This window comes from Anguilla anguilla, chromosome 15 (assembly GCF_013347855.1).
Source record: "Anguilla anguilla isolate fAngAng1 chromosome 15, fAngAng1.pri, whole genome shotgun sequence".
In the NCBI taxonomy this organism is placed as follows: Eukaryota; Metazoa; Chordata; class Actinopteri; order Anguilliformes; family Anguillidae; genus Anguilla; species Anguilla anguilla.
Window position 1 is genome coordinate 20,389,999 of NC_049215.1, and position 16,557 is coordinate 20,406,555.

The 16,557-nt window shown below is 40.8% G+C and overlaps 1 protein-coding gene across 2 annotated transcripts in view; it reads left to right on the plus strand.

Moving 5' to 3' along the window:
* The window catches only part of LOC118214654 (receptor tyrosine-protein kinase erbB-4-like), a 202,409-nt gene that overhangs the window by 77,326 nt on the left and 108,526 nt on the right, over window positions 1-16,557 (plus strand). For both annotated transcript variants that reach the window (XM_035394785.1, XM_035394786.1), the window contains exon 2: window positions 10,248-10,399. In XM_035394785.1, coding sequence (XP_035250676.1) covers window positions 10,248-10,399 — 152 coding nt within the window. The remainder of the gene's footprint in view (window positions 1-10,247; window positions 10,400-16,557) is intronic.

Below are 16,557 nucleotides of genomic sequence, written 5' to 3' on the forward strand. Positions count from 1 at the left end.
CTAGAAATATTGACAGAATCTGACCTGGCAACGCTGCCCTCCCGACATTTTCAGAAAATTACATGGCCCCACCTTTTAGTTCATGACCAGTGGGGTTTCCACTTATATGAGCAAGGGGGCCATCGTCTAAGAAATATGTCTGACATAAGCAATTCATTTTAAGCAGACACATCATGATTCCTAACTTATCACACAGCACAGTATCATTCAAAGTCAGCGGCAACTTTGTGATGTCTAGATGTGCTTGGTCCTCAGAATCGACCTTGTGGGATCAACTGCATTTCACTTGCCTTTACAGCACTCTACGTACTTAACAGCACCGCACAACTTGCCACATCGTTGTGTCTGTATTGAAGGCATTTTCTAGTTGCGTTTGTTTTGTCCATTCTGAGAGTACTCCGGTGCGATTATCCTGAGCTAGGTGTATGTGGGTAAAGATTGGTTTTGATTTAATCACCATTTGTCTATCATGTTGACTTACTCGTGCAAATGTTAGTTTTTTATTTTATTTTTTATCATCACTAGAATTTATTTTTATGTCAGAATTTGTTGAGGACAAATGTTTATGCGATCTATGCTATAGTCGTCTACCCTCTGAAACGTGTTGTAAACTCGGACACAACAGTGGCCCAGTGCACTTATACTGAATAATTGAAAAGAAACACAGACATGACTTTAACACAAATACATCGGCTGCGCCATGTCATTAATGAATGTTCCAAAACTACAACAATTTAAAGGCTTTGAAATGGATGTGAAGTGCCTGTTTGGGTTCATCGGGCAGTGCTGTTTACGCTCCGGGCTCTGCCTTTACAGTGCAAAAAATGATGCTTTCCTCAACTTTGCTTTCAAATTTACATTTCCTCCTCTTCAGCGTTTTAATTAAACTACTATGCCCACCATTAATTACGCTTGAGTCTGATATCCTTTCAAAAAAATGTGTTCATTCACTAAACGGTACAGATCAGCCATACATTCATTTTGATTTGCCATCAGTAATACTTCACATTAAGGCTACTTGCTAATGTAATTACGTTGCAACTGTCACATATCTACAGCTCGTTAAGAAAAACAAATGCGAAAGTGGTGCAAACAAATTAATTAGACAAGTTGCCGAAACAGGGTCTGGTTTTGAGTCGATATACCCTGAATTACCTAAGTTCATTGTTCATAACAAAGCCTTAAATGGCTTACGACATATTGTGAGTTCTGTTTTTTTTCTTATCAGAAAAGAAATGGGAAAAGGGTAAACCTATTTATTTACTTACTTATTTCAAGGAGATGCACACGCACTGTTCTCAGAAGCAGAAAGAGATTTCTTTAAAAAATGTCTCGCGACAGCAGGCAGGATGCCAGCTCTCAGCAGACCATGCTGAGAAAAAACGAAGCACGGGGTCACACAATTCTGCGCCCAAATGGTGCCTTTATTTCTTAAATTCAGACAGATTTCATACTCAAGACGTAGCCGAGCCCACCAAGCTTCCGACCCCGATACCTCTAGGCTTTATTTATTCGATGAAGATTGAAGAGAATTTAAAAGAGAAGGGTCATTTCATCATGTCTTGTTTCAGCCTGTCTTTTGGCTGCTTGACGTGTCCAGAGTTTACAGAATTCATGATGGGTAGGGATTGTCCACCCAATCATCTGTGCGTAAGCGTGCTTTTTTAGGTTAAAAAAATGTAGGTGTGGAGTTTACTGATTATGTTTTACCCTGTTGCCTGGCTGCATTAGCCTTTACGTTGTCATGCCAGAGATGATTTACCGACACTCACAATGTAAAGTATGAACCAGAGACGTATGAACACACGCAGCTGGCGGCTCATCCTGGCATCCACTAGAGGGCATAATAGAGTTCAGTCTGTACTGCTCTGCTCCTTATTCCGTACCAGCCGACTTGAACTGCTTCAGGCAGGTGCATGCTCACCCCCCTTTGGCACTTAGGAAATGGCACCTCGTTTTCCTCATTGTGTAACTTCCACAGATTCCATGCCACACAGTTTTTTGGTCTTTCTGTACTGTGTTGCTAATGCATGCTGAATTTCTGATGAGTGTGGTTTAAAAATGCTGATTTTCAAAGGTTTTGTCGAAACCACTGAAGAAAAGACAGTGTTGAATAGGACTTAGGCTACCAGGAAAGTTTCAGTATATCTGCATGGCTCTTTTACTTAAATGTGTTTCTCATATGTATTTGGCAAAAATAGTGAAGTTATATTTTCCCCACTCTCATGCAACACTCAGCTGCAATCTGTAATGAATGAGAGGACAAAACACTTGTGTGGAGAAAGAAATGAACAGTAAATGTCATGTGCATAAATTAAAGCAAGTTCTGTTCATTATAATTATGCATTGACATTATTTAGGTTACTGACATAGTAAATTATCAACAAGAAGTAAAAATAAGTGCAATAATAATGCCACCTAGCCTATTTGTTCCTCAAAGTCAGGGTTTTTATAGAGGCTGTAGTTTGAGCCGGTGTTAGCTTCTGGGATAGAACATGCCATTACTATTGCTGCTATACCACTGTCTACCACAGGCATATCCAGAAATAATAATACTATCAATTATACTTATTTGCAATGTTATTCTCACAGCTGCTGCACCACAGATCAGCCCAGGCGACTACACAGTTTGTATTTTAGAGGTGGTGCTGCATCATCAGAGAGGCTTGCGATTTCCTTGGAAAGCCTGCCACTTGCTCGCGTGCCTCTGAGTCCTGCTCGCTTATTCTGCCTGATTGTATTGGCTGCATGTTGCGCGGTGAGTGCTTTTCCATACCAGATTCTCACTGTTCACAGTCTACCCGTCAGCAATAAAACGGCAATTTAGCAAGGACTCCAGCAGCGGGGGTGGACGGGATTAAGGAGGTGGGTTAAAAGCAAGGTTCAGTAACCGTGGACAGGGCGCGATCACCAGGCCGACATCACGTGAGCACGGCCGGAGGAGACGCCGCGTTAGCGTGCGAATGGAGCGTGCCCGTGACAAGACAGAATTTGATTTGGGGGCCCCCCACCGCCTCGGCGCCGCCAATACTATTGACTATTGTCAATGATTGATCATTTGCACACCTACTGTAAATCTGACACAATTTTATCAATTTTATTAGTTGCAGCTGTGTTGCTTACATCATACCAATTTCAGCCTGGTATGTTTTTACCCTTCTATGGTTTTTAATCGTAAATGGTAGCAAACTCACAAGAGTGGTCTGGTGTAAATGTGCACTTTAATATTCAAAGTGATACAGTACTAAGTGGCATACTGAACGTGGTGTACTGAAAAGTAACAAAGTAAACCAGCAGACAATGCATTTACTATAAGCAAGTTAACCACTTTAATTGCTTTTGGTTTAAAAAATTTGAAACGTGCAAAAGTGCAGAACAACAATCAACTACAATTAAAATCAAATATCTTAGATAAACAGTACCTCCTTCAGTAAAGTTTCCTTCTTATATAAAAAAATAAATGCAAATGTAAAAAACATACAATATTAAATAAATACGAGCTTAAATAAGAGCTTATATTAGAAGACTTAAAATTGCTGGTGGTTTTTGTATTTCCTGTACAATTTTTAATAGCAACACGTCAGAGGTCAATGACGACATTCCTCTCTATGGCTTTAATGTAGCAGGATATTTATTTTTTTGGTGTATCTGTGGTGTGTTGAAGATGAACAACCTTTTGAATGGAAGGACCCAGTGAAGCCAGAGAATAACAATTTGCATGCAGTTAGACTCAGCATTAATTCAGTGTCATTCAGCTCGCACGGATGTAGTGTCATCGACGCATTATAATTTGTACCAAAAGGTGTCTCCCCTCTTAACCTGCTTTTGACATTATTAATGGTTACAAGCGACAGCAATTTGTATGCACTTCAGAACACTCATATATTGCTACCATTGACCAGGCACTTGCTTTAATGGGTTGCTCTCTATAATTTATAGCATAATGTTTTGGTTTTTTTGTTGTTGTTTTTTTGTATTGTTTTTAAAAATATATATATTTTGTGGCAATATCCCCTAATATTCTCTACCCTTTAAAAAATCTGTAGTAATTTGTGATTTCAATGTATATGGTTATATCATGACAATAAATTCATATGTCTTGCATATAATAGCAATGTATACACATATACATCACGCAATAATTTTCATTGTGTGCATTATTTTGTAGTGAGAACTATAGTTTTTCTATACCACAAAGTTCTGCAGTATGAATACAGTGGTGGCAGATGAATGTGTGCCGGTGGAGGCGCTGCCTCACAGACGCGTGTAGCGAGGCCTAGCCAAGCGCTGTGGCGCTAACATGCCGGTGAATGCCAGTGCAGCAGGGTGAGAGTGGAAATGTAGTGAACGCTGACTGGAGTGTACACAGCCGTGTGGAAATTAAAAAGCTGGAGCAAGGCAGAAGTATGTCATAAAACCTAGGGGAATGACTGCTCTCACACACTCCACACAATATATAGCAGTGCTGCTTAGCTCTAGTCCTAGAGGGGAGACCATGGGGTCTGCTTGTAAGATGCAACCTTCACTGCAAAAAAAATAAATGTCTGTCATAACAAGTGCTTTAGACATGTAATGAGACATAAAATAAGGTTATTTTGTTTACATTTTCTAAAGTAGAAAATATTGGTTTGTTTTAAGTTACTGTTTGCCTGACAAGTTAAATTTTCTTACCCCATTGGCAAATCTTGAAAATGAGTCAAACTGTTTTACCTCAATATTTCTGTCTATATTTAGCAAAAAAAAAAAAAAAAAGTAATGGAAATAAAATTTCACATATAATTAAAATACTTGTTGGGGTTGACTTTTTTAAAAAACATTTTTTGTAGTGGTGAGGAGTAGGGGTTATGGTAGGTAACTTTTGGTTTTGGGTTATGGTACTTTGTTTAAATTTGGCTTGCTGGCTTAAAAATAGTAGCAGTAGGGTTTGGAGGACTGAAATAATAATAAGAAAGAAGTGAATAAGAAAGGGTTGTTTACCTTAGACATACAAACAGACAGATAGATTTACCTGTCCCTGCAAATGTAGAAGCTGTCTGTTAGATGCGGGCAGTTAATGAGCTAACCTGTGCAAAAGACATGTGGTGCAGCCACACCAGCCTCAAAAGTACTGTGCCCCTTTGCCAGTGATTCAGGGCACAGAAGCTGTCTAGGAAAGGGATTTTCTTCTATGAAAATACATTACTTGAAAGGATTTGAGAAGTCATTTGGGTTTTCATGAGCTCTGTGGGAGCATTGCTTATTATTGCAGACGCTGGGCTCTGCTGGTATTTGATAAACTTCTAACAGGGGGAAATGGTTTTCTGAGCTGTACCTAAATTAACTTAAACAATGGAAACGTGACTTTTTGTTAAGTATTCCATTCAACCTGCAGTTCTTTTGGGAAACTTTTTCAAAGAATGCTTTTTCTTTTTTGTCTCCACCATTGTGCATTCCCTTTCAGTGTGTTCTATTGATATCATTAAATCCAAGGGACAATAATTAAATACAAGTTTTCTGAAAAAGTCCCCACAATCTGCTGTTCTGTGGTGTGTACGCTCTGTGACACATTTGTTGGATACTGTGCTTATGCTTGAGAAACCAACAGGGAAAACCAGATATACATTTTTTTTTTTTTAAACCCAAGCAGTGTGTGAACAGTCATGTTTTTGTTCATCTCGCTTGGCTGGCTTTTCCTGCTGCCAGGGAGTGGCAAAATGAGATGAAAAGGCGGGGAGGTAGAGAAAAAGGGTAAGGATAAGAGCAGAAGCACGTCTGCACAGAGGGAGTTGGGAGAGAAGAATTGAAATTATTTCAGATACCAATTGTTTGTCCGAGGCCAAAGTTTTGTAGTGATAATAGCAAAAAAAAAAAACCACAGAAAGATTGGTAATTCACACAGGTGCAATGTAAGTATGTATTGTGAAAAAAAAACTTCACACATTTGCAAATAAGATACTGAAATTATGGGGAAATGATTCTCTCTCTTGCTCTATCTGTCTCTACATGTGTGTATATGTGTGAGCATGCATGTGTGTATGTGTGTGAGCATGCGTGTGTGTGTGTTTCGGTGTGTGGGAGGGAGCAGGATGAGGTCATGTTCTAAGGCTCAGACCTGTGATGAATGGGTCTGTGCAGGAATGTGTTACCAGCATGAGACATGCATGAGTGATTCATGCCACCATAAATCACTCATTCACTTCCTTCATTTTCTTATACAAAGTGATGCTCCTGATCAAGGTTCAGCAATTGTCTTTGTTGAATTGATCATTTTTTTGAGGAGTTGTTTAGTGATGGCAGACCCAGCAGGAATACACTGATGGATTTTTGTTTTCTACAACTGACCATATGGAAATTAAAGGATTAAGTCATTGTTCCATTGTGTGCATTACGCTGGACTATGGATATGGTGCAACATGATACAAAGTGAAAATAAAGATTTTTAATCATTTAATGACCAGCAGTGCACGCTGGCAGCTACATAACTGCTCATCTGTTTTCACGCAGAGATATTTCATTGAAAACTTATCGCTCAAGAAAAATAAAGAAAAAATCTACACATTATCAAATGCATGATCATTTTCTCAATATGCGTGCCCACAATTACTTCCTCAAGGCTTTTAATCTTTCTATTAATGAAAAAAAATTATATTAAATTCATCCTTATGATGTATTGCCCCAATCCTTCATTTATTAAACAGAAAAAAGCAGGAATTTAATTCAGTAGCAGTCTGCAAAATGCATGAGACAAATGTTAGCAATAAAAACATTACACATCCATCATGGAGGGTGGGGGGTGGGCACACCACAAATGTGTTTTAATACTCCTCTCTGGTAAATGGGTGGGGGATTTGCGGTTTGAATTCTCTTTCCTCATCCTCCAATGTAGCTTTATTGGAATGTGAGGCTTGTCACAGGTGATAATGTACAGTGTCTTTTTCACAAAGCTCCTCTATAATCTTTCGAAACTGCCCCAGGGATGCAATGCCATCTTATTACTGCTGTCTCCGTCATTTAACTCCTCCCTTATTGTAACCCATTGCGTCGGAAATAAAGGCTTTGTTCTGGCCTTGTTAATGATAATGATTAACGAAAAAGGAGGTGTAAGGTTGTGGTGTCTTTAGTAATATAAAAGAAGAAATATTAAAACCGCAGTTCCTGTTCCGAAATCATTGCTTAGAGATTTGAGACAGGCTCACTGTAGTTTCTTCTATCCTCTGAGACATGAACTGGCACAGGCATGTCACTCTGAACTTCCACTCAACATGGTAAATGTTTGTAAACGTTTGACAGGACACAGGAGCAGCATGAGTGAAAAAAAAAATCAATTTTATTTTAAATAATTTATCCTTTGTTTTAGCAGGAAACCGTAACAAGACTGACATCTCCTTTATCAAGGGGAACCTGACATAAGCGCACAGTAACAATTAATCTGTTATCCTTATCCTCATCTCTGCATGTGGCAGCCTGCACCAGAACGGCTTTTAAATGCATTGTTGCACAGTCTACAATTTACAGCAGGGGCTGACTTTGCACAGCAGTGTACCGCGGACTGACACACAAGGCTTTAACTGATTTGTGAGTTACAGGACAACCTTTTCCCCTTTTCTCTCTGCTCAGCGTATATTGCAACACTATTTATTTCTTATTTTCCTGGGCATAAGGCCCTTTCAGCATGTCTGCAGTGGTGCTTTGAAGAGGCAGTTATTTTCTTTTAAACAAGACATATTTTACATAATGATGAACACACATAAACCATTACGTGGGAGAAGACTTAAAAATAGGGGGGCGGCTACAATTGATTATTTGTCAAAAAAACAAAACCATCCTTTATTTAATCGGGACGGTCAATTAAGAACAGGTTCTCATTCACAGTGACAACCTGACATTGAAAAAATAAACAACAATTAGTTAAGACAATATTAGTTACATAGAGTACAGTGTAGTGACAGAGCCAATGCTAATGAAACATTCAGTACAGGATTATTGAGTGAATGAAGTGCAGGGTAGACGGGCAACATAGCAAACATTAAAAATGACATATTTACAGGCTTCAGTTAAAGTGTACTCATTACATTACATTACAGGCATTTAGCAGACGCTCTTATCCAGAGCGACTTACACAACTTTTACACATCACTTTTACATTGTATCCATTTATACAGTTGGATATATACTGAAGCAATTTCGGTTAAGTACCTTGCTCAAGGGTACAACGGCAGTGTCCTACCGGGGAATCGAACCTGCGACCTTTCTGTTCCAAGCCCAGTTCCTTACCCACTGTGCTACACTCCGTCCTCTTTATAAGTATGGAAATGAGTTAATTTGTTCCAGTCGGTGACTGCAGTGTATTTGAATGATGAGTGGCCTGTGTTTTGTGTGAACTTTGGGTACTAATCTGAGAGCGGTAGGGGACCTGAGATTATACTGGGGGGTGACTGGTGTTGGAGAGCTGTCAAATAGGCTAGACCGAGGTTGGTTTTATAAATGAATGTGTACCTGTGTGCTAGGCTGTTGTGAAGGAAAGACAGACCTGACATGGCATATAGTTTGCAATGATGCCTGAGAAATGAGGCTCTGGTGACAAAATGGAGAGCAGAGTGACAGATGATGTCAAGTTTGGATAATAGGGTTGTGTTTGAATGTCAATTGAAGACGTCACCATAATCGAAAACAGGGAGGATGGTGCTTGAGCTTCAGTTGAGACTGAACTGAGGGAGTCTGGGGGCATCAAGACAAGCATTGTCAAAAATATTGCTGGCTTTCAAAAAAGTGCACCAAGTGCTCATTAAATACATTAGTAGCAGAAAGCTGGAATTTCTGATGGAAATATATCACTTATGTTATTGCCTGGATGCATTTGTTTTTTATTTTTCTCAAGTTCATCCAGTCACTCCCATATCCTGCCTGCAGGCTCTGTTTCTTTGAAAGATTAGGTGAGATAGGTCAGGGGTACACCAAGGACTGCTAAATTGTTTCACTCTGCGTATGTGAGTGAAAATTGATTTGAAATAGAGCCAAGCATTATTACCATCATTTATGAGAGAAATCCTGTTCCAGTTCACAAGACTAAGATTGTGTAGGAAGGCCTGGGGTCATGGAAGCCTTTGAGATGTATCCTATAGGCAAACAATTGGATTTATATTCCTTTCTGATTTTGTGAATACGTGCAATAAGAGAGTGATCACTAATATCCTGGCAGAATTCAGCTGAAATATACTATATAATTATATTTCTCCAAATGGATTTGGAGAGTATCTGGAAACTTTGGATTGGAATTGGAACACTACGGATATAAAGAACATCAAGGATTGGAACACCAAGGATATAATATAACTAACCTGATTTCAGATTCCCACCCCACCCTTCAAGATTGATTTCTCACAAGTCGTCAAGCTTGCCAATGAAGCACGTCTCTTGTTATGTGTCAAGTTTACACCATTAGGGAAGTGGCAGCGTTTCAGGTCATGTGGGGTCTGTGATGTAGATGAAGAGTGTCCTTTCCCTTGCCTTCAGCTCTGTCCTTGGCCTCAGAGTTTAACCAATAGGCAAAGAGGAAATGTCTCTGAGCGCTGAGGGGGATGTGGGTAGCATTGTGCAGCATTAAGACATAAGCCCATGTTAACTGGGCACAGCTAGTGCCAGAATGGCTGGCTCACGACCGGGCAGGTGTCTCAGCTGATTTATGAGCCCTGCTCTCACAGGGCAGACTAGCACCCCTGCTTTAGACTACTCAGGGCAGGGATTAACCTTTAACCTCTCCTGTGTCTTCCTTGTTTGATTTTTAAGCATCACTCTTTCTTTCCCTTGCACCCACATTTATTTTTATCTCTTTTCCAATTGATCAAATAAACTGCAGAAGCATTTGTCTCTTTGTAAGAATGGTTTATCATTTTGTGAGTAATTTTTCGAAAAAAAAAATGTCTTGTAGCAAGATTGTCACAAAATAATGTCTGTGGAAAAATTTCTTACAAAAATATGAATGATTCAAATTTTAATATGCATATATTGATTGTTGTTTGAGGCAATAAATAGAGTTTGTTAAAGAATAATACTCAAATATAAAGGATCGTTCATTTAGAATTTATGTTCTGTTATACTTCTGATAACAGAATTATGTTTTGTATCACAGTTGAGCTGTATGGGGCATTTTTGATTTTATTATGGAGATTGCCATGTACCTGTTCAACTCATGGCTGGTTGCCTTTCTGTGGGAGGCGATGTTCTATCACAGTCTTGAGTTTTTGTTGCTGTCTGTGTTTCCCTAACAGTATGTCCTGGCACCGAGAACAAGCTGAGCACGCTGTCAGACCTCGAGCAGCAGTACCGCACCTTGCGCAAGTACTACGAGAACTGCGAGGTGGTGATGGGTAACCTGGAGATCACCAGCATCGACCGCAACCGCGACCTGTCCTTTCTCAGGGTAGGAGCACCTAATGCACTTAGGCTTGTGTGTGCTTACACACACCAGACACTACACACCACAGGCACACATACATATGCACATACACACAGGCTTACACGGATGCACATGGAACACATTCCTATACAGAACATTTGGGGACTCCTCGTGGGGCATTCACAGGGGCTAATCTTTAACTGTACCTCCAAGAGGGAAGCTTGGACTCACACTGAGCCCCTCCCACTTGTTGTAAAGGTGAGTGGCTTGACCTGATAACGCAGGTTGAAAGCATTCACATATGATGGTGCCAGTAACTGCTGAATGAACAAGCGGCTGTCAGATGCTCTGAAAGAGCTAACGATGCGATGGAAGTTGCTCGCTCTGCCCATTTCTAGTTCAGAGAATACTTGGAGAACTCTTTGATGATTTTGTGCTTGGTTGAAATTCTGTTCTGTTGGAAGCTGTTCATCTGAAGGGCCCTTCTAATCCTCAGAGATCAGTCAGTGGAGCGGGGGCCTATGGCCCTGATGCATGCTGGGATTAAAGGCACACATTGCCATCCCATCACAGATCTGCATTAGGTTACTGTGAAAGCCATCCCCTCCCTTACTTCCCTACAATTTCATGAACTTCCAGAAGGTTTTTTTTTTGGTTTGGGGGGGGGGGGGGGGGGGGGGGGGGGGGGGGGGGGGGTATGGGCGGGTACTCAACTTGCATTTATCCAGTTATCACTACTCATAACCATTATCATAAACATTATTTGTGGCATGGTTAGCTCAATGATTGCATATTGTTTATAGGGGTGGGGGTTGAGGGATATTTCATAGATCTGGCATTGGCATGGTTCCTCTCTTTCCCTGCACCCTGTCTGTCTGGTGCCATGCTGTTGATGTGGATGATGGGCCATCTGCTGTCTGTGCAGGAGGCCTGGTGGTAGGCTCAGGCAGAGGCACACTGGTCCTGTTTTTGGGCTGCAAGGCCTGTGAAAAATGAAATGATCGCTGCAGAGATGGATCCATTGTTTACAACAGATTTATGTGCATACATGGCCAGGTGTGGAAACATTTAGAAGACCAGTTCCATGGATCCCCGGGGTCTTTAGAGTATAGGGTCACAAGTTGATCACAGGCATCAACTTCACATCCTAGTTGAACACATGGTATGGAATGATCAAACAATTACATACCTTTTATGTGCATTCTCAGACTAAGTGTGTCTTGTCTACAGAATACAAATGAAAGTCTTGTGTTGCACATCTACATACATTGCAATAAGGTACACGTGAAACATTAGTCGACAAATCAAATATCTGGGCTTCTTATCTGCTGTTGATTTGATGGGCAGGCCCAGTGATTTTTTTGGATGGTGGTGCTCCTAATCAGTTGTTGGATCTTGTACAGGGCACATTATTATTGCATTTATCTGCTTGGCAGATTGCCTAGTCCAGGTAAACTCACAGAGCTTAATTTTGCACATAATGCTAATTTCCTTTCACAGCCATTGACTTAAGCAATTCATGTTAAGTATCATGCTCAAGGCTACAATGGCAGTGAATGCAATTGAAGGGAAAAAAGGTTTTAGAGTTAATTGCCTGGCTCTTCAACCATAACCTCAGTCTGAGTAGGCTAATTAGCAGTTACACTTTACAACAGATATTATATTAGTTTAAACTGAAACTGGTTGGAAAAAAAAAAAAAAAAAACTTCTGAAAGAAGTTCAGACATATTCCAGGTCTATTTCCTGTTAGTACCACCCACCACCCTTTCTCAGGTCCATAAATGGGTAATAAAAGTCTGAAAATTACCTATGCGTGATTATCTTGTTTAATGTGACTACTCTGTACCTATCACAAGAGTATGGTCTGGAAACGGGCTCTTCAGTTAAAACTCTGCCCTTTTGGACTGAAGGGCGTATGGCCTGAGAGGGAACTCTGACAGAGAGTGGAGGTCCTCTCCAATAAGGCCACTTCACCCTCTCCTTCAGAATTAATGAAGACTGAGTCTGAGGCCTCATTGTCGAGGCCAGCCCAGATTCAATTGACAAGTGCAATTAGTACTTTCTCAAGTTCATTTCCCATCACTTCAATCTGAATTAATCAAGGACAAAGAGATGGAGAGTGAAAGAGAAAGACAGAGAAAGAGAAAGAGAGAGAGAGGGAGAGGGTCTTTTTAGAGTTACTGAAAGTACATCAGCAGTTCTTTAGTTTTATGTCTCTCTGGCTCAATTTTTTTTTTTTTATGAGAACTTGGGATTTATACCCTGAGCCTTCTTCTGGTAGTGTTGTAGCATAGGAACTCCAAATGATGGGAGTGAACTGCCAGATAGTAGCTAGTCTCCAAAGACAGACTCTTAGTGAAGTGTTCTACTTAAACACACCCATCACTACCCACACACCCCCAGTCCCCTGCCCCTTTTTGTGTTCAGATAACACCACAAATAGTAAGGTGCAGTTCGCTTCGATTTCTTCAATCAGGGGATTGTTGCTGGGTGTGTTGCAGTCACAGGATGCTGCGGGGGGGGGGGGTGGGGGTGGGGGGGTCTGTCTGTGACTGCTGCTCTGGCTCGCCTCAGATTCCCACCCCCTAACCATGTTGCATGGCAAAGACAGCGCAGTATCGGTGTAGCCAAGTGTTGAGATTCCTCTCAGCTTCTCATGAGCTGCTGTGTGTTTGTGGGTGGTGAGGGGAAGTCGGGAGAGTGGGCACTGCCCCCAAATGGACACACAGTGTAGGTTGGGGAGATTATAATATAAGTATTAGTAGATCAGTAGAAAAGGAAGAGATACAAACAGAAGAATTGGGAATATTTTGACTGAACTTAAATCAAGCAACACAAACACATCTCTACCTTTATTTGTCATAATACCTGACATTGGTCACTAAACATCGGCAACAAGTATAGCGCTCATTTCCACTTTGTCCTGGACCATGGCTCACCACCATGAATTATGGGTACACATTCAATGTCACCCTTTTTTGCAGCAAAGCAGCTTTTCTGAGGACCTGGAACAGTGATAAAAGTCATTGTTCTGTGCAGAAAAATCTTTTGTGGATCTTTTCCTCAGGGCTAGAAGAAATCTGACAGCCTTTTCTCTCTTGGGCGTTCACAGAAGGACTGTCCTTTTTATTCACTGTCAGACCAGTCTGCAGCACTGAAGGGGGTTAATGGCCTGGCTGACCCTTTCCTGTTATGCTCAGAGGAATGAAACTTGTTTCCCCAAGCCTACAATCCATGCTTTCCTCACTGTGAAGGGAATAATAATAATAATAATAATAATAATAATTATTATTATTATTATTATTATTATTATATTTTAAAATTATTCTTTTATTATTAAGTGACAGTGCTATTCCAAACAGTTTTTCCTTTTCATATAGTCCTTTGCCTTGCTGCTTTGGGCCTTTTGCTGTGAACCATATTGTGCTAAATCATTTGTAAAATGCACTGTAGAAATAACATTTGATTGACTGTGAATAACATATTCTCACCTCACATTCACATCACATTTTTAAAACCAGCCCTGAACGTGTAGCTACAATAGCTGCAATGGTCTGTCTGGTCAGTGAAATCTAAATCAATTATTGATTGACATATGATGTCTTTTCCAATAGCTTTCCCACCTCCATTCAGGAACATTGCAGTGTCCAGCTCTTGCTAGTGAGTAGTTTTTTAATAATTGTTTGAGGCTATATAACAATTCATTATCAGAACAACCTGATCCTGATTATGTCAGAGATTTACTGTAACATACAGTTTGACCTGGGGTGCCAAAACTTGCATGCAACTGACTATAAGCATCATGGCAGGAAATCCAAATTCTTAAAAATTTGAGAAGCGATGGGGCAAGAAGGAAAGTTCCATAGCTAGTGACACACAGATGAACACAGGAAAAAGTCATTGGAACAATAGAAAGAGAGCATGAACACTTGGGCGAGCTATTCCTCAAGATTCTACTAGTAGATATAAGGGGGGGACATTTGTCATCATGGGGATAAAATTGAGACGGAGGCTAAAACCTCTGAATTCCTGTTTCAGGTGTGGGCTTGCGATGGTAGTAGAGGTGCTGCCAATCTCCAGTTTCCATTAGAGCTGGGTCTTTTGTGAGCACTGAGCTCGTCTTCATGCTGACTGTAATTATGATCGGTCTGTCTCCATGCTCCATGCTGACCTGGTTTTATCGAGTTGGAGGCAGAGTGTGAGGAGTGTCAGGATTGGAAAGGTGTATTTTTCATTATTGGATAGAGCCCTAGAAATTGTATCATTCTTTATTAATGCCAGCTTCACAGTGCATCACATTTCTTTTATTTTCATTTAGCCTTTATTTAACCAGAAAGCCTCTCGAGATAAAAAAAAGTAAAAAATAAAAAAAACATTTTTCAAGAGAGACCTGGCTAAGATAGCAGCAACAAAATACAAAAAAGTTTCATATTGAAACAAATGTCCAAATCATAATAATGCACTGAGAAAAGCCTGTCATGATCGGTTGATTTAATATTACAGAACAGGACATTCAATGCAAAACAACCACACACTTCTACCACAATATACCACAGATAATTTAAGATTGGTACAATAGTGGGTGTGTAAAAGCTATAGCAGCCTGACAGGCTGAACTTACATTCCATCTACACCAGCAAAATAGCATAATCCTACAACTGTCTTGTTGTCGTTCAGGCAGAGTGGATTTGATCTCTCACCAAAAATCCATCCACAATTTTATCCATCCATCTGTTTACTAGTGATAGGAGCCTGGGCTTTCATAAACCAAAAAGGAGTGTAGCTATTATGGTATTCATTCACACTGGTTCAAAAGTTGTGTGGCACATGTGAATCTGTGCAGGTTGAAGACCAGGTGAGCAGCAGCACCGGTCGGAGTAACTTAATACCACCGGCAGGTAAGGCTGCCAGCAAGGCATTACAGTAGTCCACATTAGAGATTACAAGGGCTTGTGCAACTAGCTGTGTAGCTTATTAGCTGAGGAATGGGTGGATTCTCTTGATGAAAGTTGCAGAACCAAGGTGGCTGCTGCAACTTGTCCCATATTCTTAGCCTAGGTATCGGCAGTGACTGAAACATCAATCTGCAAGGAACCCTTTGCCAACAGGAACTGTTCTGTCTTCCCCAGAATGAGCTTCAGGTTGCGGGTGGACTTTCAGGCTGCAATTGACATCCAGGCAAACAGAGATGTGTGCCTGGGCTTGGGTGTTGGAGGGAGAAAATGAAAAAAAAAAACTTAGTGTCATCAGCATAGCTATGGTAAAAACTATGCGAGGATGAAGCCTGAGATGTCCACCTCCATGAGGGCTGAGAGAAAGATCTGGTAGTTGGCCACAACAGAAAAGCCAAACAGCACAAGGATGGAGGTGAATGTTCTGGAGAAGAGCCTTTGTGACTGCGAGGAGAGCAGTCTCAGTGGAGTGGCCAGACTTGAAACCCAAATGTTTGGGGTCAAGGAGGATATTCTGTTGGCGATGGAACACAGATTTCTAGATAAAAAATGAGAAGCGAGAGATGGGTCAGTAAACCTGTTGGTCTGTTGGGTACTGAGAGTTTTTTGAAGAGAGGAGTGATGCGGGTCCTCTTAAGAGCCCATGGGGATCATGCCAGTTGAAAGAGGGCAGTTGATAAGACAGGATATAATAGTTATGATGTCCACGGCAATGCATTGACTGAGGGGAATGGAACAAGGTATTCATCAATAACACCATTAACCTCAATGTCTCACACCAAAGGTGCTTCCTTACCCAGGTGTGAACACAGTGATATCCCAATAGCTCTTGTCCTCAATCAATCTCCACCTTTTGTCCAAGATGTTGGGGGTTGTGACAGGGAGTTTGTAAACTGATCCCAGGTCAGTTGTTGCAGGGTTAACTTGTCATTGTGTTGTGATAGCCTGCGTGTTTTTTGCCGTCTTTCTTCGCACAGCGGCTTGTTTGTGTTTAAATAAGAGCTCATTAGGATTACGCAGCCATTTAGCCAAGTGACATTATGTGTAATTGTGCCATCATTCAGAGGCTGTGTAATGACGCGCTTCGAAGAGCTAAATGTTGATTAGCCCTCGGCCGATTACACTCGCAGCTGAAAATAATGACGGCGAAGGTGGCCCGGAGTGAGGCAAGGAGAGGGTGCCCTCCGAACAAACAATCCGGAGTTCTGAATGAAAAAAAAAAAAAAAAAA